This window comes from Rhinocladiella mackenziei (genome assembly GCF_000835555.1).
Source record: "Rhinocladiella mackenziei CBS 650.93 unplaced genomic scaffold supercont1.1, whole genome shotgun sequence".
Classification (NCBI taxonomy): domain Eukaryota; kingdom Fungi; phylum Ascomycota; class Eurotiomycetes; order Chaetothyriales; family Herpotrichiellaceae; genus Rhinocladiella; species Rhinocladiella mackenziei.
The window spans coordinates 1967572-1990813 of NW_013550604.1; the positions used below are offsets into that span (position 1 = coordinate 1967572).

Consider the following 23242-nt stretch of genomic DNA (forward strand, 5'->3'; position numbering starts at 1 on the left):
GATATTGCCAATGTGAGCACGCCGAATTGATTGACGACAATAACAAAGAGAGAGATGCCTCTCGAGAAAGCGGGCGCGACAGGTATTCATCAAGCCATCGATCATGTTTTGCACGACTACCCAGTCTCGAAACAGGGTACACACGCATCAACAAATTTGATTGTTTGAGAAGCCTTCGGAGACGATTACGTGCATGGGCGACCTTTGGCCGGCCACAGGCGGGCGATGAGACGATGAGACGCCATGTTTTGACAACCGTGATGGGAAGAAAGAAAGAACACGAGATGAAACCGTGGGAGGATCTGAAAAATTGAGGAGCCGAGGCTGAACGTGTCAGCCTCGTGCGGTCTCCCCACCACCTTGGGGGCAGTTGTTTCAGGATCAGGGTGCGCCTAAGATGCGATTGGAACACCAACCATGCTCACTAGAACAGTACGCGATCTATGTCGCACAAAGCAATTTACATGAGCAATTCATGTCAAGCAGATCCTCGCATGCACGTCGCTTTTCAAGTGTGCAACTTTCACGCAGTCTCATCGGCCAAAACTCCTCTGCCCCGGTTCGGCCTCTGGCTCTTCCTGATCATGCCACCTGAATACAATACGGTGGGAAGGACGCCTACCGCGCACCACAAAGCCATCGTCCACGTCATGGTTTTCCAGCCGGCAGCCGTCCTAATAGATCCCGAAACGAGTGGCCCCAGCAAACTACCTGCCGCCCATGCCACGTTGAAAATCCCATAGCTCTGAGCATAGGCCGACTTTCCCGCAAAAAGGTCAGGTTCCTGACGCACTTTGGCATCACAGACTTTGCTGAACTCGGCCATTAACGAGGTCAGCACCAACGCAGTGGCCAAGCCAAGAAGCACGAGAAGGGCACAGAGGAGGACAGCCTGACCGACGGTGTCGTGGTCCACCAGTCGGAGCAGGACCCAAAATGGCACCGAGAGGAAGAGGCCCGACGCCGCAATCCAGCGAGGTCCATACTTGTCGGTCCAATGCCCTATCACGGGGCCGGCAAAGCTCGGCGCGAGCAGGGCGATAAAGGCCAAACCAGCTCCCAGAGAATCCCAGCCGAAGATCTGATTGACGTACAGGGGCAGAGTGGTGTCCACGGCCGTGAACGTCATGGCGCCGACTAAATTCCCCCAGAACGCAGCCAGAATCCGACGGGACCGGAGAAGGATGAGCATTGGCGGTAGTTTCCTCTTGGGATGGCGGTGGGAAGGCTCGGTGATGGCGGCGTGTGCGCTCTTCTCGCCCCCGGCGGCCGATCGATCTCGATCTGGGAGTGGGATGTCGGTTTGAGTGGCGCCGGTTGAGGAGGGCTGAACTGATGACGAGTCGGGTCCGAGCCATCGCACCGCCGTCTTTTTCTCAATCAACACCAGGCGCAAGAGGATGTCCAGGCCAATGACGGCAAAGGTGACGCCGAACACGGCGTAGTATCCCGACTTCTCGTATACCACGCCACCAATCAAGGGCGCCACCAAGATGCCCAGGGAAGTCGCAAGACTCACGTACCCAATCGCTTGGCCAGATTCGTCCTCGCCGACCGTGTCGGCAAGCAGGGCGAGGGCGACGGTCCAGACCACAGATGCTGAAGCACCTTGCAGCATCCGGCCAACGACAAGGACCGGAATTGTTTGGCCCAAGCAAAACATCAGCGTCGATCCGGCCAGGACGATGAGACCGACCAGCAGAGGACCCTTTCGAGAACTTGTCCGATCAGCTACAATACCGCAAATGGGGGCGAGGAACAACAGTGCCGCCGCGTAGACGGCCAAGAGGACGGAAACCCAATGCTGAGTGTGTTCGTGAGGGATGTGGACTCGGTCTTGGAGAGCAAAGGGGATGACCGGGACGACGACCCCGTACAGAAAGACATCCTGGGGAGTGGTTAGACACACGTCGAGTGGCGGAGAGATCCTGGAATACCTACCGTGAATACGGACCAGCACACCGCAACTAGAATGAAGACTTTGGAGGAGCGGAACTCGAGAAAGACAGGCCTTTGGCCTCGTAAAGGAATGATGTGACAGAGCAGGACGTCGTGGGGCTTCCACAGACCCATAGCTATGGTGGCTCAAGAGGAGGAGCAACCGGGAATGTTGCTGATGGACAGAAGATGATCCTGAGCGGTGAGATGGAAAAGAAACGTTCGCGAAAGCTGTGCTAGGAGGAAGTCATAGCCAAATCGATCATTCAACAAGCGACTTTTCCTCCGGCTTCTCCATCACATCTCCGGCGGGCCCAGTGTCGGATCCGGGCGGCCATCTCCATCCCCCATGTCTGCCCCTCAAAAAGATAAAGAAACATCAGCCCTGGGCGACCTCGGCCACTCAGCCTCACCGGCGAGCGAGGAACAAATGTGACAGGGAGTACATACCCTGCTGCCCACGGCAATACAGGTCGTCCTGGTTCTATCCTTTAATAACGCAGTCAGCTCACGTTTTCTCCTTGGGAAATCACCGTCATCTATACGAGGCTGCCAGAGGCTGACCCATCGGGGTTACTTCATGTCTAGGCTCATACGGTCCCCCCGGTTTAAGTTTCTATCGTCCGGTTCCTCGTGTTCACACTCGTGTTCGATCTACGCGGCCTTGATGGCTTGAGTCACTCTTCGTGTTCTGGTCCCCGACGACAGCTTCCCTCGTGCCCGCTTTGCGCGGATTGGCGGTCGGATCACGCAATTTTTAGACGGCAGCCAGGACAATGCGGGGAGAGCAAAGTGACATGGAGCTTCCCTGCTCCTGAAGGAGAAGTTAGGGTCTGCTCGTTTCTTCCTCTCAAATTTTCTTTTTCTTTTTTTTTTTTTTTTTGCGAGGAGGCGTGGACCGTGTGAGCTAGCTCCATCCTATTCTACCCCAGGTACAAAAACGTCTTTCCAGCCCCTTCCTTGACCTCTGTCGGTTACGGACCGCTCCTCTTGACCTAACTGCTCATTTCCCCTCCCCCCGAACCCTCGCCTACCCCGGTCGTGCGGCTTCGAACTCCTGCTCCTCCATCATGGGATCCGACGACTATGCCCCGAAGTTCGAGACCCTCCAGGTCCACGCCGGACAGGCTCCCGACCCCCACACCAAATCCAGGGCCGTGCCTATCTACCAATCAACCTCCTTCACCTTTAACGATTCGGCGCATGGGGCCAAGTTGTTTGGGCTCAAAGAATTTGGAAACATTTACAGCCGGATCATGAACCCGACGGTGGATGTGCTGGAGAAGAGAATCGCCGCTCTCGAAGGGGGCATTGCCGCTGTTGCGGCTTCATCTGGTCAGTCGGCCCAGTTCATGACCATCACGGCTCTCGCCCACGCCGGCGACAACATCGTCTCGACGTCCAATCTGTATGGAGGTACCTACAATCAATTCAAGGTCATGTTTCCCCGGCTGGGCATCCAGACCCAATTCTTGACCTCGGAGACTCCCGAAGATTTTGAAAAGGCGATCGATGACAAGACCAAGGCCGTGTATGTGGAGACCATTGGCAATCCACGATACAATGTTCCAGACTTTGAAGGCATTGCCAAAGTCTGCCACGCCAAGGGGGTGCCGTTGGTGGTCGACAATACCTTCGGTGCGGGCGGATATTTTTGTCAACCGATCAAGCATGGCGCCGACATCGTGGTCCATAGCACTACCAAATGGATCGGTGGCCACGGCACCTCCATCGGGGGCATGGTGGTCGATTCGGGGAAGTTCGACTGGAAGGCGAATGCAAAGAGATTCCCCCAATTCAACGACCCGGCCCCGGGTTATCACGGCCTGAAGTTTGTGGATACATTTGGGCCCTTGGCCTTTACGATTCGCGTGCGGGTGGAAATTCTGCGTGATCTGGGGTCCTGCATGTCGCCCTTCAATGCGCAGCAATTCATCCTGGGCGTCGAGACCTTGAGTTTGCGATGCGAACGACATGCGGACAATGCCTTGAAACTGGCCAAATGGCTCGAGGGACACAACAACGTGGCGTGGGTGTCGTATCCCGGACTGGAGAGTCATCCTCATCATCTCCTCGCGAAGAAATATCTTCCCCGGGGTTCGGGGGGAGTCATGTCCATTGGAATCAAAGGCGGAGCTGAAGCAGGTGCTCAGGTGGTGGATAACTTCAAGATGATTTCCAATCTGGCAAAGTAAGTGGGTGTCGGTCACGAATTCTTCAATGCTAACATTCCATTTCAAGTGTGGGCGATGCGAAGACGTTGGCGATCCATCCATGGTCCACCACGCACGAACAACTCAGCGAACAAGAACGACTGGATTCCGGAGTGACGGAAGACATGATCCGAATCTCCGTGGGCATTGAACACATTGACGACATCATACACGACTTTGAGCAGAGCTTCGCCGCCAGCGATGCTGCTCGTCCAGACGCAAAGGCCAATACCGACAATGCCACAGCGAACGCGAAGCCGGGGGCTGATGCTACACTCAGTGGGGCAACCTGATTTCATTACCCAGTGGAATGAATAAACCCTGACGATGGTCTTTCACAATACAGGACCGAATCTCTAGACGACGGCATCGCCATAAATTCGGGAACAAGATACAATGGGGAGAAAGAAGAGACTGCGCACTGGACTTCATCTCCGGGGCTCTTTGGTGGTCCAATGAGTGCTCTGTCTAATTGCCGGGCAATGAAGATTTTCACATGCTCCCGAAACAAAAAGGTGATTTCAGATCATGTATCCTTACGCATCTTCGTATACATACCATCAGAACGTATGCTCCTTTCCATCATCTCCAACCCTCACTCCGCTTCTCGTATTGTGAGATGAGCCAACAGTCAGCTGTCATGTCAGCCTCGGCTTCTCCGATACTCCGTAACAAACTTGATCTCCAGCATGAGAGTGAGATCTTAGACGGTGCATGGCCATTGATTGCCGAGGCACCGGCGGCGACGGCGCAATTACTCGCAACGACCATCCTCTCTGTGAAGCTGGAATGTTTTTTGGGTCGCGTGCATTGCGATGTCGGCAAAAGCTCAGCATTTGTCTCTCCGCGCTTTGACCATTCACCACCATCCACCAAGAAAATAAAGGGGAGCGTGACATGACGTCTTTTCTGATTGATTTGTCTGCATTGTTGTTGTCCCCAGCTTGATCCTCTTGATCCTCTCGCCGAGCATCTCATTCCCGGTCCCTGCCCCAAGACTCATATTAATCAAAAGAATCTGACACATTCTCCCTGTCCTCCTTTCCCTCTTCTCTCGACTCGATCGTATCTGGAGTAGATTTTGGGTTGAGTGCCCCCCCCTTCCACCATGCCGCTATTCTCCTCGAAATCACTCCTCATACAAACGGCAGACGAATACTACAAGCCACCTCCCAAGGGTCAGCCATATTCAATCACTCTTCCAGGTTCTCAGAAACCTGGCCGAACGGCGGTCTATCGACATCACAAGTGCCGGGATGGAGTCCTCGAAACTCTCGATCCCTCCCTGCAGACTGCGCACGACATGTTTGAGTGGGCGGCGGAGAGATATCCTCACGCTCCCTGTTTAGGTTACCGACCGTACGACTCGGCGAAAAATACATATGGCCCTTATGAATGGCTGGACTATGAGACCGTTCAGAAGAGAAGGAAAGACTACGGCGTCGGTCTGGTTGAACTGCATGCCCGAGAAGGGATCACCGGTGCCAACTATGGAGTCGGCCTTTGGTGTCAAAACAGACCAGAATGGCAATTGACGGATCTGGCTTGCACATCTCAGTCGCTGTTCTCGGTCTCTCTGTACGATAGCCTGGGCCCTGACGCGTCAGAATATATCATTGGGCACGCGGATCTCGCCTCGGTCGCTTGTTCCTTACCTCACGTTCCCACCCTTCTCCAATTAAAACGCCGACTCCCAAATCTCAAATTCCTGGTGGTTCTCGATCCTCTCGAACCGGGCCGCAATGAAAAACCCGAATTGTCCAAACAAGCCCTGCTCGACAGGATGGCGGCAGAAGCCGGTCTGAAAATCTATTCCTTGGAGACGGTGGAAAAGTTGGGAGCCTCCTTGAATCGACCATATAACCCACCCAAACCATCCGATGTGGTCACGATAAACTACACTTCCGGGACGACGGGGCCTCCGAAGGGCGTCGTGCTCACCCACGCGATGACGGTAGCGGCCACTTCTTCCTCCCTGTGCGCCTCACCACTAGACAACGATGCGGTCGCGTGCAGTTATCTCCCATTGGCACACATTTACGGTCGACTTCTCGAACACTCGGCTCTCTGGCTAGGCGCTCGAGTCGGTTATTTCCACGGCAACGTCCAGGAACTGGTGGATGACCTCAAACTTCTTCGTCCCACCACTTTCGCCTCGGTTCCTCGACTGTTCAACCGTTTCGGAGGAGCCATCAAAGCTCAGACAGTTGAACAGCCGGGCTTCAAGGGTGTGTTGAGCCGATACATTGTCAAAACGAAACTGGCAAATGCCAACCCGACCCCGAAATCCAAAGACGCCACTCCTCCCACTCCCACCCAATATCACGCTGTATACGACAGAATCTGGGGCCGTAAGGTGGCCGTGGCCATGGGGCTGGACCGAGCGAAAAACCTGGTCTCCGGTTCCGCGCCTCTGGACCCATCCCTTCAACAATTCCTCCGCGTCGTTTTCTCCGCGCGCGTATTTCAAGGATACGGCCTGACAGAAACCTACGCATTGGCACTGACCCAACCAGCCGACGACTTCTCCGTAGGCAACTGTGGCGGTGTCGTACCCTGCCAGGAAGCCTGCCTCCTCAGCGTGCCGGACATGGACTATACCGTAGAAGACCAGCCATATCCGCGCGGCGAGCTTTTGCTTCGCGGCGCCGCGGTGTTCAAAAACTACCACAAGAACGAAGAAGAGACGGCCAAGGCCTTCACGGAAGACGGCTGGTTCAAGACCGGGGACATCTGCAGCGTCGACGAGCTCGGGCGCTTCCGCATCATCGACCGTCGTAAGAACGTCCTCAAACTCGCCCAAGGCGAATACATTTCCCCCGAGCGCATCGAGGGCGTCTATTTGTCTTCTTTATCATATCTCGCCCAAGCCTTCGTGCATGGCGATAGCGTGCAGACGTTCCTCGTCGGCATCTTCGGCGTCCAACCCGACGTCTTCGCGACCTTCGCCTCCCGAGTCCTCGGCCGCAAAATTTCAGAAGCTGATATGAAAGCGATCCAAGCTGCATGCGATGACCCCAAGATCAAAGCCGCCGTGCTCAAGGATCTCGACAAGGCTGGACGCAAGAAGAAATTCGCCGGTTACGAACGCGTGCGCAATATCAGGTTGTACATTGAGCCATTTAGTATCGAGAACGAACTTCTCACGCCCACCTTGAAGCTGAAGAGGCCGGTAGCAGCGAAGGAGTATCGAGGTGTACTGGATGAGTTGTACGCTGAGGCGCTCGAGGGGGAAAAGACCGGAGCTGTTAAGGCGAAGTTGTAGAGTCTTATTCTGATCATCCGTGAGAGCTCGAGCATGGGAACATGCAAGGAATGGGATGGGAGATTGGATGTATTACAAGAGATAAACATACAACCTGCTCGGTGAGGAACGTTCATGGTATAGCATCGCATTGCATTGCATGCCGGTACTAATACAAGACGTATTCGGCACTTCACGGTTGAATTTAAGGCACTGTATGTACATCATGTCCATGAAAAGATAATGTGGACATCAAATTTATACCGTGATTCGTGACAAGATGGAAAAGTATATTCAGAATTCTCCATGCCTGGCTGCCTGTTTGTCCGTCCCTTCCGGACGGACCAAGGTCCAATGCACACAATATAGTGTATAAGGTGCTATAATAATCTAATGTACCTAGGCACGCATATATAAAATCATCAATCACATCACAATTCATCATTTCAGTTCGCCCCCGGTATATCATGCCACATACCCTTTTCGTCCCAAATACCAACTTTACTGTACCTACCCGCATTGTTCCCATTCATATACGCAAACCGGAAAAATTCAGGCTCGCCACCGTCGATTTCTCTCTTGTGCCGCTTGATCGTCACTTCCTCTTGGTCCCAGTAGAGTTCATCGTCTGTGTATCCACGCCAGCGTTCAACATCGTTGATGAGGATACTTATACCATCCACCCCCGTGTCGCGGGGCAGGGGACCCCAATTGAACGTTATGTTCGATGCGTCGGGCGCAACGACGGCAGTGACGTTGGGAGACTTGGCGCCCCACCAGGACGAGCTGCCGTCGCCGCCGGAGCCAGATTCACCTAGGGCTACGGGTGTTTGGATGATGGATGCGAAACCCCATCTAGCAACGCCGTTGATGAAAAGGCCGAGCAGGAGGCCTTGGTACACGAGGGAAGGGCGGATTTGGAAGCCGGTGCCGGGTATGAAGAGGAGGGCGAGGATGTAGTGATGGATTCGGAGACGGAGGCCTGGTAGGACGAGAAGGATGACAAGGGTGAGCGCCATGGTCGCGTAGAGGGCGAGGTATTTGGGCATGTTTCCGGAGACGCGGATCCAATGGATTTGACTTAACACAATTACCAGGATGATCGCGACGATGACGGCTAGGGCCAATGGTGCACCGGGCTGATCGAGGTCGTGGGGCGTCAATCTTTCGATTGGAATCAAGGGGGCAAAGGTGTAGTTGTTCAGGGCTCCGATGAAGCAGAATCCAAGATAGAGAACGGTCTTTTCGATCTGGGCCGTCAGGCCTCTCAGGAGAGGAACCGCGGAAGTCCGATAGAGTATATGAGAGATGAACGCTGCGGGGAGGAGTCTTTCCAAAAGTTTACTGACAGCTTCGTAGAAGTTGGCCGTGTTGGGTGGATCCGACACCAAGCCGACGTGGAAGAACAAGATGACAAACGCGCTGAAGAAGAATACGGCGGGAGAGGTGGTGAAGATGGACAAAACGACCAGTGCGACGGCGGTGACGACGAAGAGAGGCCATCGGGAATCTGTAGGACATTTCGCTTGAGACGATGACAGTCGTGGAAACGTGAAGGATCGAGGAAAAGTTCCCGGAAACTCAGTACTTTCAATGCCATGGGCCTTGCTCGAGTGGAAATTGGTATGAGAACCGACCAGCGTCGCCACTCCACAGCCTCCATTTGCGTCCGTAATGATGCCGGAATGGATGGCAGCCTGACAAATGAAACTGTCCGCCCGATAGACCGGCATTGAATCTGGATCTTGGGGGTCTGGTCCTCCAACCACCAATCCTTCGTATCTCAGTGATTTGTTTCCCACCATATGTTCTTCCAATAAATGAGTGCTTTTGCAATTCGCAGGACATCGGAAAGCCAAATGGGCTGAAGAGAATGGCCGGCATTGGTTTCCGTTTAGTCCGCAGCCGTTGTCTTCATTCCAAAAACTGGCGCCACACCAAAGATTTTGAGGCCGACCATATCCCTTGATAAAGCCTGATGTAGAGTGATGTTGAAGCATAAGAGACCATGTCAAAAACCAGCATGCGTAGAGTGCGACCAGCAGTATAATCCGTTGTTTTTTCTTAGGGGCATATTTATCCAACAGTCTAATAGGCGCTTGTTGTATTTTGGGAAATATAGGCTCGATTTTGAGGACCTGAGGAGGCACCGGTCCTTTGATCCAGGTGACAACTGCTCGGCAGGTTTTTCGAATGGGTAATGGGATCCATTGGTATTTAAACGAGCTGGCAGACTCACGGAGCCAGACGGGAATCGGAAGCGCTGTTCCAGAGGACTCGGAGGCATTTCGTATATGGAAATCCCGACTGTCGGTATCGTTGTCAGGTTCTTCGTCGGTCAGAGCAGGAATGTCAGAGACAAGAGTCTCCTCCTCGTCACGGTAGGCCGAGACCATGGTGAGAAGTGTGGAAGGGAGACGCCAGGACAATCACGGAAAGTGGGATGGTGAAACAGCAAACAATGGTGCTTCTTTATTGGAATTAGAGCATTGCGACGAGAATAAGAGATGTGCTGCCAGCAAACACCATATGCGCCAACAATGGATTGAGGTAAGGAGGTCGGAAGCGACACAGGCTTACGAGTCGGCCACTGGACGAGCTGCCCAAAACGGTTTAGATATTCGATTGGTTGCAAAACGCATCGAGATCACGTGGACCAAGTCAAGGCTGTGACTCGCTGAATCCCCTTTTCCCCTTTGCTCATCGCAAGATGAGTCTCATTTCTATCCAAACATTCGCTCCATTTCCTTCAAACAAATAGCGGCAGCAACGTAGCCGAAACTGACCAGATTCTCCCTTCTCTTGGAGCCACCGAGGTCTTTCTCCAACGCCACTTGCAAGCATGCCATACTCCTCTCGAGACTCTCTTGGGCTTTGTTTGGGCCGTCTTTGACTATGCGGTTGACGATATAGTTGAGCTCATCATTGAAACGTTCTTTCATTTTCACTGACCACTCATGTTGCTTTTTCGCTTGTGCACCGGTCCTCCCGAGAATATTGCCTATGAAGACTTCACGCTCGGTCAGGGGGGGAGAGGGTTGGTTGCTATATTCGTATGCAATATTCTGGATACACTCTTCGTACCTAGATATTTCGGCCCGAGGTCAGTTCTGAAGCTCCATGTGTATCGAAGAAGATGCGGTCATTGAAACGTACTCGTCACGGATACCTCGTGCCACCTCAAGATGATGCATCCATTGGAAAAGGCGGCACTGATCCTGAACGTGAGCCCAGATAGTGTGCAACACCGTGGTACGACGGCTCTCTGGCGTCCCTGTTCCATTCGCGTACACTACTTCTCGCTGCCGAATGTCGGATAAGATCTCTTGCTCGTCGATGGCGCGATATAACTTCCCCAGGATCTTGTCACTTTCGTAATACCTATATCTGGGAGTATCATCCTCATCCTCGTCGTCTCGATTGTCGTTTTCTGGGAAAGCGTCAAACGAAAGAGGCTGGCCCTTCTCCACTACGCAGTACGGTCCTGGCGCCATAAAATCAGGTCGATATCTATTCGATCTGGGGAGTTTGGTCATATCAACCTATCGTTTTCCTCAGCACATGTTGCGTCGGTCCTCCGGGACTTGAACTTACCGGTATTCCACTCTTTGAAAAATCCACTGCTGTGGAAGCCATCTCTGCCAGTGTCAAGCAGTCGCGATCCCGGGTACCAAGTTTCTTCTGGTCCGCAAAGATTTTATGCTGATTGGAGATCCGACCCAGCTGATCGGTCTCCATGAATTCGATGAAGAAATCGGTCATATCCTCGCGGTTGACAGGTCGGCCGAGATCGATCGGATTTTGTTTTGGGTATTGGGCGGCCGGAAACGTCTCTTTGGGTGTTGCCCGACGGTCAAACAAGATTTGATAGAGGTCTCCATCGAGATCGCCGCCACCAAGCTGACTTGGTAGGTCCCTTGCGCCCTTCTGGCTGAAGCATATGCAATTCCGAAGCTGCATCAATGGAGAGTCGGATGGTACCGAGACAGCATTTACCCGCTGAATATCGCCCGGGTGAAGAGCGGGAGAACGTGTGATAAGAATATTGTCGCCGGTGATGACCCTCACGCCGTCGTCATCCTCGACAATACAAAAGATTTGGCCCTCGTTAAGGATTCGAGTCTCATCCATGATGCCGAAAAGGGTATATCCATCCTTTACGGGTATTCTTGCCTTGTATTTCAGTGCACGAAGTTCGACCAGGATGGCAATCTCCAGCACGTCTCGTAAGAAGCTGTCCTGTTGGAAGGAGAGATTCATCGTTTTCAGCTTTTGGACGAACCAGGGCAGTTGGATCCGATCCCCAATGCCTTGCGACTTGAGGAATTCCGAAGCGTGTTTCGAGCTCGAATTAACCCGTCTCAGACGATCGATTTCCTTTTTTTGATGATGGAAGAAGAATTCATCTTTCACTCCCATGTCCTCGAGTATCTTGATGCTTTGTTGATTTAGGAAAAATGGAAGGGGCTTGTAGGCTCCGCCACAGATTTCAATGTCAGTTGAAGATGATCCCCCGAATTTGATCATGGATGGACGGAGGAACATCGCTTCGCCTCGAAGACGACTGTCCAAGGCAATCATTCCCTTAGCTCCTACCCAGCGGTTAGCATCATTTTTTCTTCACGTCCAAGTCGAGCCATATAATTCTCCAGCACCGAGATCATGCATACCTGAGTATCGAATTTGAAACACAGTTGGTTTAAATTTTCTGGTGGACGGAAGCCCGGCCCAGATCCGTCGCAGAACCGACATTGACACGGTCCCCACTCCATCGCTGAACACTCGCCCATTACGCTCCACATCATTCATTCGTTGTGCGACTCCCGGAGCAAGCCTGATGGCCGTCGGTGTCTCGGAGAACGCTTGACCGATCCTGGCGGCGCATTTGGCGGTACAGCGGATGTGCGAAAAATCGCCCAAATTTCGGATGAGCATGCGGTCGGACAGGGTGAGTCCGTTGTAGAGAAACGGGGCCATGAACCAGCATGACTGCTGCCGGAGCGAAGAATGGGAGAAGCCTAAAAATGAGAACCGTCTCCCGCCGATTCTGATACCATGATTCAAGATCTTCTTGAATCTATCGTGAAAAATGATTTTATTCGAGACGTCGGGGTTAAATCGTACTTGGGAGCCATCTTCTTCACAAAATTGGACTCTTAAAAAGTAGTCGTGATTTGCCGGGTATTTTCTGAGAACGCGATTTTTGCTCTCCCAGTCTGGGCCGTACAGGTAAATACCAGCCGGAGTGACGGTGACTCGGTGGATCCGAGCCATTTGTTCAGAGCGACGGGAATCATCTTCATAGTGGTCTCGGTTGTCCGACTGTGCTGCATTCTTTATCAGCAGAGATATCAAGGTATCGACCTGAAAATCGCCGGATTCTGTTTCAACCCCCGGGAAAGGAAGTTGCTGGAATAATAGTCGTATTGCACTGACCCAGCAAGGAATCTTGCCGTCGCTCAAAAGGTTTGCGACTTCCGGCAACAGAGCTAGTACCACCCTCGGTGGAAGAAAGCTATTTTGCGCAAGTCTCTGGAGTTGGTATTTGACCACAAACGGAATTTGAACGTAACTATCCTCGAGCACCTCAACCAATTCACATATTTGTGATGCGTGCAGCCGATCAGGGGCATGGACTTGGACATGGTGCCGGACTATGGGCGGTATCCCGCGAACATTGCTCAATAAATCGACATGCTCGTCAGTGGTTTCGAGGACAAGCCGATAGACTAAGCAGCTCCCGGCAATCGCTTCATGGGCCGAGTCCAACCCAGGAACTCTGGCCCGGCTCGGACCACTCCGTAGGTTCAATTGCCTCATGGGTTGAATGAGAGAAGCCGTATCCGAGAGTGGAGTTGTGCTTCCAATGTCTATGTTGCGGAAGGAATATGGTGCCTCGGTCAACGTAAGGGTAATCGCATATTGGAGGGAGTTCTCAAGTACGATGGCCTGTATGGTTGAGAAGGGTATATCAATACGATGACCTGGGCCCACGTGGACAGTGATCTTTCTCGCGCCGACCTTTACCGTTTTACCTATCCAGTTCGAGTGAGCCATGAAAACCAGGTTCGAGCCCTGATATTCCCAGAGACCGCATAGTATAGATCTGAGTTTGAGAGGAACATCCCTTATGCTCGACACTGTAGTAGACATGTTTTGTTCCAAATGTCTCTTTTTCTGCCGCGTCTTTGCTTCCATTTCTAGGCTCTTTAACATGTGAATATCGGGTTTTTTGCAGCCTGGGCTGCAGAACAATGGCAGGCCTTTGAAGAAGAGGGGTGTCCGGCTCGGGATAGGACTACCATGAAGACCATTTCTTGAGGATCCATGGCGAGAACAGAACTTTTGGCCATCTTCGCGGCTGAGAAATGTCAACGAAGCGAATGGCTTGTTCTTCTTTTTCTGGCAATCCCAATCATCGATTGAGAGGTGATCGCAAACGGGACGGAAATAGTCTCTCAGCTGCTTTTGGGTCGTACGTTCAGGCACTCCTTGAATGACAACTTCCATATTGCCGTATGAGCCAGTGCATTCTGACTTGAGAAGATGAGAAGAAAAGGTTCGGCCATGACTGTAATATCTAACATGTGCCCGACGCAGGTGCCAGATATCTGGCAGTCTCCGGCCAACCACCGGAGGGAAGCAAACAGTTGAGCCGCGCTTGGCGGCAGCTTGACTGACCAATCAGGATAGGAAGGGAGGAAAGACCGCCGTCAAACGACATTCGGACAAACATGCCAAGCCAGGAAGCTGGCATCAAAGCGCGATTCGTCGATGCTGTATGGACTGCCTCGCTGTCATTGGGATCATTGCCTAGCTCCTACGCCTGGAGGCCCTCGGAAGAGTGCTCCCTGTCAGGGCTGCCATTATTGCCCCAGCCGAATCCAAGACGGGTTGATAGGTAGATGTAATCCTGCGTAGTCGAGGTAAAGGAATGAGTTTTGTGTGTTTGAACGAAATCGAAACAAACCCATTAGAACGATGTGAGCATATAGGGGGGGGGGGGAAAATGCCGTAGCTTCGGCTTTTGGAGAGTTCTCCAGAAAACCAGCAAAAACTTCTGGTGGGAATACGCGATTGGCATGTGTCGCCCTACATAGCAAAATAAATCCAGAATAACGTGCCAATGGACAGGGAAACTTGACACGTATTCACTCAGAGAACAAGGGTCCGGCAGCCAGCTCATGACTGCGGTTGTTGCAATGGTGGCAAGCCGCAAGGGGTGCTTAACATCTCTAGATTAGATGAGACAGCATCAAGCCGACGAACTTTCGTCACAGCCCATAGCCTTGAGACAGATCGTCAAAAGTGAATTGGAGCATCTTGTCATACTGTAGATCCCTCCAAAAGCCTTTTCCTTTTGAATTTCTCCGATAGTTGACGAGGTTATACTAGAGACCGAATTGCAATTGGAATTACTTATTAGATTTCAGTAACCATTCGTCGTTGAAGCTCCTTTCGCTTCTGTCGGCGAACATACTCGATGTTTTGCAGTATGCCCTTTTCAAAGCTGTAAGCTCTTAATCCTGGGTATTGGGATGCTGCCTTTGCTGGTGGCGCCCTATCACATCTTGCGGCCACGAGAGAGTCTGGGAGCTATTTCGGTGTCCCCTAACATCCTTTTTCGGCTCGATCACAACCTTGAATGGAGGTTCGGAGCTCTTCCCAAAAGGGAACGCATCAATTCCAATCACAGATCTCGTATTCCCTAGGCGTCAGAGCGTCAATTGCCACGTGGCTATGTTAATAAGTTTGAGGGGATGTGTTGACTCTCGCTGAACTTCTCGGTTGCCCGAACGCGTATAGAATGGGACTGGGAAAATAGAATTTTGTGGGTGCGGGATGTGTCGGTACTGTAGGATCCGGCCGTAAGTGTAGGCTCTGGGCAAATGTCATCAGTTAACATCAAGGGCCAACTGTTTTGGCCTGCAACCGAACATTTTCGGATTCTAAGTTGCTGAGATATCCATTCGAGCCGCTGGGAGCCCTGGTCAACCGAGAAGTGTTGACAAATCCTGTCTGATGTCGTTGCGGTATACATCAGGTCGAGTGAAGCACCGCTATGATTCTGGGGCTGCGTCGTGCAGTTTGCACAGGAAGGAAGTACAAAATGCTGTCAAGATCCGAAATTGGATGATATTTAACCCAGGATAAAGAGGATGAAGATGAGGATGTCTGTAAAGTAGCTGGCCCACCGCCGATGACCAGAGTGTTGAAGGGGGACCCGATCACGGCCGCAAAGGAATTGCCTTCGACTGCTAGGCTCAACCGACGTCTTCTTTGACGGCATATTGGTACCTCCCACATTTATTTCCCTCGATCATTCCATCGGTGCTTGTACGAGATCAATTTCCAAGAAACTCTCCTGCTCAAAATCGATGGGATCTCATATCCGACTTTCTTCTAGGTTGGATCCGAACCTGAAATTGGCCATGGGAAGACAATGACTCGGCTCTTTGTTTGTTGGGGAAAGGGGGGAAGGGATATTGGATCTTCATTCAGAGTCATTAGCACGCTGAAACTTTCCAATACGGTTGCAAGGAGGGGACAACACTCACGGAAACATGGTGATTGGTGTCGGCGCCAGTCCCTGTACAGTCATCATTGTGAGTGCGTTTTATTCAGTTGAAACAACTCAACTTCCTTCCGACCAAAGTGGGCAGCGTGCCTCCAAATGTATCATTTGAAATGCGGACCTGGAACGACCGTGGACCTTTTCTTACCATTTCAATTTCAGCCGATTCATGACCGGTGATTTGGCCCGACTGGCGACATTTTATTGAACAGTGTTACAAGTGAGTTCGTCCCGCTCACTTCCTCCTCGAGTCAGCACTATTCTTCAGGAGGATCAATCCTCGTGCTTACACTTTGGTCGAGTTACGGAATGCGTCGCTCTTTCTCCCACGTGAAAACTACATTGCACTGGAGCCTTGACACTCCCAAATCGCCTCAGCGAGGCTAAGAAGGTCGTGGAAGAAAGATTCAGACCTGGCACAGAGGATCAATTGGACATGTTTGGGCCTTTTCATCCGTCATGGACCGAACCAAAAAGATGCCGAGACGGAAACTCATGGTCCAGACGTATGTGCGAAGTCCTCATTCCTTGATGTTAACCAAAGCTAACTTGGTGAATCGAGCCTTGCGCGTAGCGACATCACAGCTTCGGCTCTTCGTGCGACCTCGTGGCGTGCCTATCATGATTAACACACCAGTCCGGTCCAGGATCTCGGCTAAGCTCTCGAACACGCCAAAACTTTGAAGCTCGCCGACGGCCTTGCCTTAAGTCATCATCAAGAAAAGTCTGCGCACATGGCGTCCCGTCATCGGTATGATGTTGAAAGATGTCCCTCTGGCAAGAGACACCCTCAACAGCTATTTCTTCCTGGCAGAACTAAGGTGGATATAACGTGTGGCCCATTCTCGTCATGATAACAATTCGCCCGGGTAAAGGAATCATGCCGACCTGATGGCTTTAGCTTCGGCGGAAATTCGAATTCATCGTTGCATCCCCAGTCAAACCTAGGAATTTGTTCCGTGCTGGTCTATTCATCGTCAGGGACATGTGGATGAGAGTCATCAGGAGGGAACCGGCAATTTGAATTTTCGATTCTCTGACGCAGGAGTAAGGGAGGGATCCAAGAGAGTTTCGGGTATGACGATAGACTGAACAAATGGTAATGGTGATGGCGGCGATGGAATGAGAACTTGAATGTAAAAGATTTCCTTGTGCGACGGATTTGGTCTTTGCGACGCAAGCTCGCAGCCTGGCGGCGTAGCTGACTAATACTCTCCAACCAGCGGGTGGGAGTTCTCCGTAAGTCGGTGGCTTTGGCTGGACCCGTTTATCGATATCGAAGTTCCTTTATCGGATTTTATCAGAGCGGATCCATTCAGGTCGAGGTCGGTGATCCTTCGCATCCTCTGCCACTTTAGAGCTCTTCCCCCCAGATCGATGTGTGCACGACTGGTTCTATACTGAAATTTCCGTCTCTATTCTGGACATTGATCAATCTCGACGCCGCAATGGCTGCCACCATGGAGAAACCTGCGCCCAAGGACTTGTCCTGTCACTACTCGAGAGTGACCAAGAATCGCTCGGCCAGCAAGATGAAGCAATTCTACAAGTATTTTGCCATTCCCGGAATTGGAAACCTCGCGGGAGGTGAGCATGGCCGACTGCTTGAAGAGATTCACGCGACTGATAGCTCTCAGGTCTGCCCAATCCTGGCTACTTCCCCTACGATACCTTGGAGGCCGCGACCGCTCTTCCAGATAGGTTCAAGCCGACTCCTAATCGGCCTGTTGACCCTCCTTCGGTCGAACTGGGCCAAGCCCGCCTTTCAGAGGGGCCAGCGGCTTCTCGAGTCCTCGTTCCCCACGACTCGGCTGAGCCAAATGTGCTGCGAAAGATTGACTTGACCACGGCGCTTCAATACGGCACGGCACAAGGATACCCTCCGCTCTACACGTTCATCCGAACATTCACCCAAACCCACTTGCACCCGAACGTGCCTTATCAGGGCGGGCCGGAAGTGATTTTGACTTGTGGATCGACGGATGGGTTTTCCAAAACCATTGAATGCTTCAGTAACGTGTGGGATGAAGAAAGAGACTGGATTCGGGAACGCGAGGGGATCTTGTGTGAAGAGTTTGCCTATATGAATGCCATCCAAGCTGCACGACCTCGTGGACTCAACATTGTCCCCGTGGCCATCGATGACGAGGGCATGATGGCTCACGGACCCGGCGGTCTGGAAGACGTGATGGCACACTGGGATAAGAACAAGGGCAAGAGACCTCATCTGATGTACACGGTGACGTGAGAATTGCCATCCGTCGTCGACGGCTACTGCTAATCTTCCCATAGGATGGGTCAAAACCCCACGTCGGGACTGCTCTCACTCCAGAGACGGAAGGAAATTTACGCCTTGTGCCAACAGTACGACGTTATCATTGTGGAAGACGACCCATACTGGTACTTGCAATATCCCTCGGCCCACGAGCTCTCCACAAAGGCCCGGGGCGAGCCGGTGTCGGACAACTTCCCTCTGGACGCATCATTCAACTACAACGTGTCTTCGGGGGGCCGGTCTGGCGGCTTTCCCTTCTTGGACAGCCTCGTGCCTTCATACCTATCCATTGATGTCGATGGACGCGTGGTGCGACTCGACACATTCAGCAAGACGGTGGCTCCTGGGTGCCGACTGGGTTGGATCACCGCTCAACCCGAGGTGGTGGAGAGGATTCAACGTATCACCGAGACCAGCACCCAACAACCTAGCGGGTTTGTGCAGAGCTTGATCGCGGAACTCATTATGGGCCCGTCACCAAATGGTGATGCCGGCAAAGGAGGTAGTAAAGACGGCAGTGGATGGAAGGTGGATGGATGGGTCCGATGGTTGGAAGGTCTTCGTGGCAACTATGAACGACGAATGCAATTGATGAGCTCGATTCTGGAAGATGGAAAATACCTGATTCAAGACGCACACCGACGGTCGAGCGTGTCCGTGACAGAGGATGATGATGATGACGGCGACTACCAGGTCCTTCACAAGACGCAATTGTACGATTTTGCTTACCCGATGGCGGGCATGTTCCTGTGGATGCGGGCCCACTATGAAACTCATCCGTTGTTCGACAGAGTTGATCACGAACGACTGGCTCGGGCCCTTTGGATTTTCATGACGACGGAACCATATCTGATTTTGATCAGCCCTGGTTCAATCTTTTGTCCGACGCCAGAGATCATGAAAGAGAAGGGATGGCAATACTTCCGACTTTGCTTTGCGGCAGTGGATGATGATGTGGTTCAAAAGCATAGTGAAGGAGTGGTGAACGCCTTCCGGGATTTCTGGGCCATTGATGATGTGCACAAGATCGATAAGCTTCTGGAAGACGACGAGGATGTCGAGGCGAAATTAATCAGAGGTGCCGTGCTGAATCAGGTGAGTGAACTGTCCCGAAGGGAACATGGTCTGGAGGCTAATGTGAGAACAGGGACTTTATGCCGTGAACCCCGTGATTTGTTAGGCAGACAGGGCCACGCGGAGGGACCTGGGTAAGTCCTGGGGTGGCCATCTCGCCCATCTCAATGACCCACTCTCTGCCTTGCATACCCACGTGGACAGGGTTATTTTTCTTGGTATACGGTAGCTGGTGTAACCGATTGCGAGCTTGTTCTCCCCAATTAATTGCCCCTCGTGCCTGGTTTTATCTCGTCCTTGGCCCAGCCACCGTTCCATCCGTGCATCGTAAAGTCAGATCCGTTCAAGCTGGACTAAGCAGCTCCAAGCTCGTCCGCCCTGATGCTTATAGGGCAGTGGGGAACCTTTGAGCTCTGGGAGATGGACGATGCTACCGATTCCTGCAGGTCGAGCCAACCGCATCATCACCTTCTATGTCTAAAGTTTGGGTCGGCCTTTTTCGCTGCTCTTTCCAGAAGGAAAGCTTTACCAACGCTCAGACTGAGCCTCAGTCATGTCCACTGATCGCCTGATAAAACGATAGTTCTCAGTCCACGTCCTCCGGTGCAAGCTCTTTTTTCCTATCTCGTGTATCCTGCTCCTCTTCTCCCACTGCCTGCCATGTTGCTGACCTCCCTTCTCACTCTCGCTGCTTTCCACCAGCCTGTTCGCTCCTGTGACGACCATGATTGGACTTCTCCCGTCCTCGGCGGGTATGTCGACCATGACCTGATGAGACGACATGACCTGGCCAAACGAATCCAACCCGCTGCTCTTCCAACTCCTCCTCAGCCAATCCGAGACTTGCACTGGGGTCAGATCAATTTTCTTCACACCACAGACACTCACGGCTGGTTGGCGGGTCATTTGCTGGATGAGAACTACAGCGCCGACTATGGCGACTTTGCGGATTTTGTGCAGAAGATGAAAGCAAAGGCGGACGTCCTGGGAGTGGACCTGCTGCTGATTGACTCGGGTGATCTGCACGATGGAACGGGCTTTGGCGACGCCACCACCCCCAACGGGAAACTCACACTGCCCATATTCCGAAAATTGCCCTACGATCTCTTATCCGTCGGGAATCACGAACTCTACACCACCGAAATTGCCAACGACACCTACCGCAACTTTGCTCCTCACTGGGGCGGTCGCTACATCACCTCCAATGTGGAGTTCAATGACACCGGAAAGCTCCGACCCTTTTCCGACCGATATGCGTACTGGAAGACCAAATTCGGCATCAGAATCATGTCATTTGCCTTCATCTTCAATTTCACCGGTAACAGCAATGCCACCGTCGTTACCCCGGTGGGGGATGCGGTTAGACAACCTTGGTTTCAGCAGCAAGTCAAGCGAACCGATATCGACATGTTCCTGGTGGCGGGACACATCACTCTTCGCAACTCCACCGAATGGAACTTAATTTACGGTGCCATTCGACAACATCATCCCACAACCCCAATTCAAATTTTCGGAGGCCACCGCCACGTCCGTGATGCGGTGGTTTTTGATTCGAACGCCGTGGGAATCGCGTCAGGAAGATATTGTGAAACGGTGGGATGGGTGTCGATTAATGGCCTGCCCCAAACTGTCACCCAAGCCCAATCGCCTCAAGGCCGCGGGACCCCAATCTCTCAATCTCCTTCTCCGATCCCCGGTGTCACCCCCAATCGTCAATCGCACTTGACTTATTCTCGACAATATCTCGATTTCAGCCGATACAGTTTTGAATTCCACACGTCGACTACCGAGAAAACATTCAATACCAGCCTCGGGGAATCCATCAGCAACAACATCACCAAGTCTATCGATTCGATTCCCGAGTTGACCGAGAAACTCGGCTGCTGCCCCAATAACTATTATCTCACCCGGGTCCCGATCAGTTCCAATCAAAGTCTGTTCCACTACCTGACCACCGAAGTATTCCCCAAAGTCGTAGTCGACCCACGACGCACCAACATGTCCAGAATCATCCTGACCAACACTGGCGGTTTCCGCTACGATCTGCTGGAAGGTCCCTTCACCATCGACAACGCCTACCAGACCAACCCGTATCAAAACTACTGGCTACGAATGACAGCGCCATGGTCCTCGGCCAAAAATTTGCTTCGGAACATGCAGACGGACAAAGTCTACAAGCGAGCCGTGAATGATACGACCCTCGTGAAAACGCTCGGATATGTGACCGAAGACGACTTGGGTTCCGACGGGGATAATATCGTGCACATCGACCAGGGATACGCCGACACGCCTCACTACGTCCAAGCCAATGTGTCCGTGTCGGATATCTCAGACAGCACTTTGGTGGATGTCTACGCGACGAGTTTCTTCACCGATGCCGCGGCCCAGTATTTGGCCGGCAACACCTCGGACTGGGTTCACGCGGATGGAAATTTCAGCTCCTTTGACACCCTACCGCGCATGGCCCAGTTATATTGGAGTCAGGATTGTTAGAAAGGGACCCTGCGGAGTGCCTGTGTCGGTTGAGAATTCTTTTCAGTTTTCCTTCCTCGCAACGGATTTGCCTTGATGAGACAGGGACTGCAGTTGAGATTCGACAGGGAGAAGACGCAAACGGATCAACATGATCGGTCTATGAGAACATGTACATACAGAGAACGAGGTTAGAAGCGCTCCTTACTTATAGTGTGGTATGATATAGTAATGATCAAAGTGAGAATTATTCTACGCGACAGAATTCTCATATGCTGGGCAGGGGGTGAGTTTCATTACCGACAAAGGGAAGCTCCGTGCCGGGAGACCCGCAAAATACAGATCGAACTCACAGGCGCCGATGATCCCGATTCAATCCTTTGTCTCTTTTCTCGTCTGGGGCACCATTGGGTCCCCCCTCCCTTTCTGCCCTCACTGCCCCCATTCGACTCGCTCGGAAATGACGAGGGTCGACTAGATCAGAGCGGACCATAAAAATATCCCGAAGTCATGGAAGAAAAGAAGAGATCCCGTGGCAAAATCGCATTTTTTTTTTTTATTAAGGGACAAGTACAGTTATGCGAAGAAAAAGATGCTATTACGTTCCCTAATCCATCCTCCATCTCCACTCGCCTCTCTCCGTCAGTGGTTTCAACATGATTTTGATTGGCTTCTTCTCCATTACCCCGTCTCTTTGCCTCTCGAGCGCCTAATCTCCATGACGAAACTCTCTTCTCGTCCTTTTTCCTTCCAATGTCCATTTACGCGCAGACACCACCAATTTCCTGACTCCAGGTACCAGAGTTGAACTCTGAGTACACCGTCTTGACTTGCCATCCGGCTGCCGTGCCGTTGAGGTTGCTTGCGTAAAGGATATTGATACCCTTGACTGGGGCGTCGGGGCCCAAGGTCGCGGCCCAACGGAATGCAATCACATCGCAAGTCACAGCGTCAATGTTGAGAATTGTAAAGCCAATAGGGGGCTGAGAGCCTTGACCGGCCTCGAAAGCAGCCTTGGATGGGAAGGTGACGCTGCCCAATGGGTTACCCACCAGAAAGTTGATCGAGTCGGAAGTATCAGTGAAGTTCGAGGCGAGAAGAGCTTCGGCAGTTGCGTTGCTGTAGGCGGTCAGGAGCGAGGCGAATCCGTTGACGAGATATTCAGCCGAGCTGGAATCAAGGCAGGTCGCGGTGGGAGAAGTGGCCGAGGAAGTCGTTGACGACGAAATTGTTGTCGTGCTAGTTGTCGTGCCAGTGGCGGTTTGGGTGATTGTAGGACGGCCAGGACGGCCGCCTCCACCACGTTGAGGGCTGGCAAGAGCCACGGCCGAGAGGGTAGAAACGAGGAAAGTGATGGTGGCGAGAAGCTTCATTTTGAATGAATGACTTGGGTCAGTCGGATGAATGAATGACGATGGTCAGGATCGAAGAATGAAAAACAGAAGTAGTTG

The 23242-nt window shown here is 52.3% G+C and overlaps 8 protein-coding genes across 8 annotated transcripts; 4 read left to right on the forward strand and 4 right to left on the reverse strand.

The window, feature by feature from the left end:
* Nucleotides 1-523: 523 nt before the first annotated feature.
* Z518_00686 (uncharacterized protein) lies at nucleotides 524-2073 on the reverse strand (the record flags this gene model as incomplete). Its single annotated transcript, XM_013421288.1, has 2 exons — nucleotides 524-1888; nucleotides 1942-2073. 2 exons carry the CDS (start codon nucleotides 2071-2073, stop codon nucleotides 524-526), a joined length of 1497 nt encoding a protein of 498 aa, XP_013276742.1.
* A 935-nt stretch (nucleotides 2074-3008) lies between these two features.
* Nucleotides 3009-4444, forward strand: Z518_00687 (O-acetylhomoserine (thiol)-lyase; the record flags this gene model as incomplete). The annotated part of the gene is made up of 2 exons (XM_013421289.1): nucleotides 3009-4129; nucleotides 4180-4444. 2 exons carry the CDS (start codon nucleotides 3009-3011, stop codon nucleotides 4442-4444), a joined length of 1386 nt encoding a protein of 461 aa, XP_013276743.1.
* An 815-nt stretch (nucleotides 4445-5259) lies between these two features.
* Z518_00688 (uncharacterized protein) lies at nucleotides 5260-7416 on the forward strand (the record flags this gene model as incomplete). Its single annotated transcript, XM_013421290.1, has 1 exon — nucleotides 5260-7416. The coding sequence occupies one exon, from the start codon at nucleotides 5260-5262 to the stop codon at nucleotides 7414-7416; it is 2157 nt and encodes a 718-aa protein (XP_013276744.1).
* Nucleotides 7417-7841: 425 nt separating this feature from the next.
* On the reverse strand, nucleotides 7842-9791 carry Z518_00689 (uncharacterized protein; the record flags this gene model as incomplete). Its single annotated transcript, XM_013421291.1, has 1 exon — nucleotides 7842-9791. One exon carries the CDS (start codon nucleotides 9789-9791, stop codon nucleotides 7842-7844), a length of 1950 nt encoding a protein of 649 aa, XP_013276745.1.
* Nucleotides 9792-10118: 327 nt separating this feature from the next.
* Nucleotides 10119-13905, reverse strand: Z518_00690 (uncharacterized protein; the record flags this gene model as incomplete). The annotated part of the gene is made up of 4 exons (XM_013421292.1): nucleotides 10119-10479; nucleotides 10552-10937; nucleotides 10990-11987; nucleotides 12066-13905. 4 exons carry the CDS (start codon nucleotides 13903-13905, stop codon nucleotides 10119-10121), a joined length of 3585 nt encoding a protein of 1194 aa, XP_013276746.1.
* Nucleotides 13906-17418: 3513 nt separating this feature from the next.
* Nucleotides 17419-19425, forward strand: Z518_00691 (uncharacterized protein; the record flags this gene model as incomplete). Its single annotated transcript, XM_013421293.1, has 4 exons — nucleotides 17419-17557; nucleotides 17608-18214; nucleotides 18263-19340; nucleotides 19393-19425. The coding sequence occupies 4 exons, from the start codon at nucleotides 17419-17421 to the stop codon at nucleotides 19423-19425; spliced, it is 1857 nt and encodes a 618-aa protein (XP_013276747.1).
* A 554-nt stretch (nucleotides 19426-19979) lies between these two features.
* Z518_00692 (uncharacterized protein) lies at nucleotides 19980-21812 on the forward strand (the record flags this gene model as incomplete). The annotated part of the gene is made up of 1 exon (XM_013421294.1): nucleotides 19980-21812. The coding sequence occupies one exon, from the start codon at nucleotides 19980-19982 to the stop codon at nucleotides 21810-21812; it is 1833 nt and encodes a 610-aa protein (XP_013276748.1).
* A 740-nt stretch (nucleotides 21813-22552) lies between these two features.
* Z518_00693 (uncharacterized protein) lies at nucleotides 22553-23164 on the reverse strand (the record flags this gene model as incomplete). The annotated part of the gene is made up of 1 exon (XM_013421295.1): nucleotides 22553-23164. The coding sequence occupies one exon, from the start codon at nucleotides 23162-23164 to the stop codon at nucleotides 22553-22555; it is 612 nt and encodes a 203-aa protein (XP_013276749.1).
* Between the last annotated feature and the right edge of the window lie 78 nt (nucleotides 23165-23242).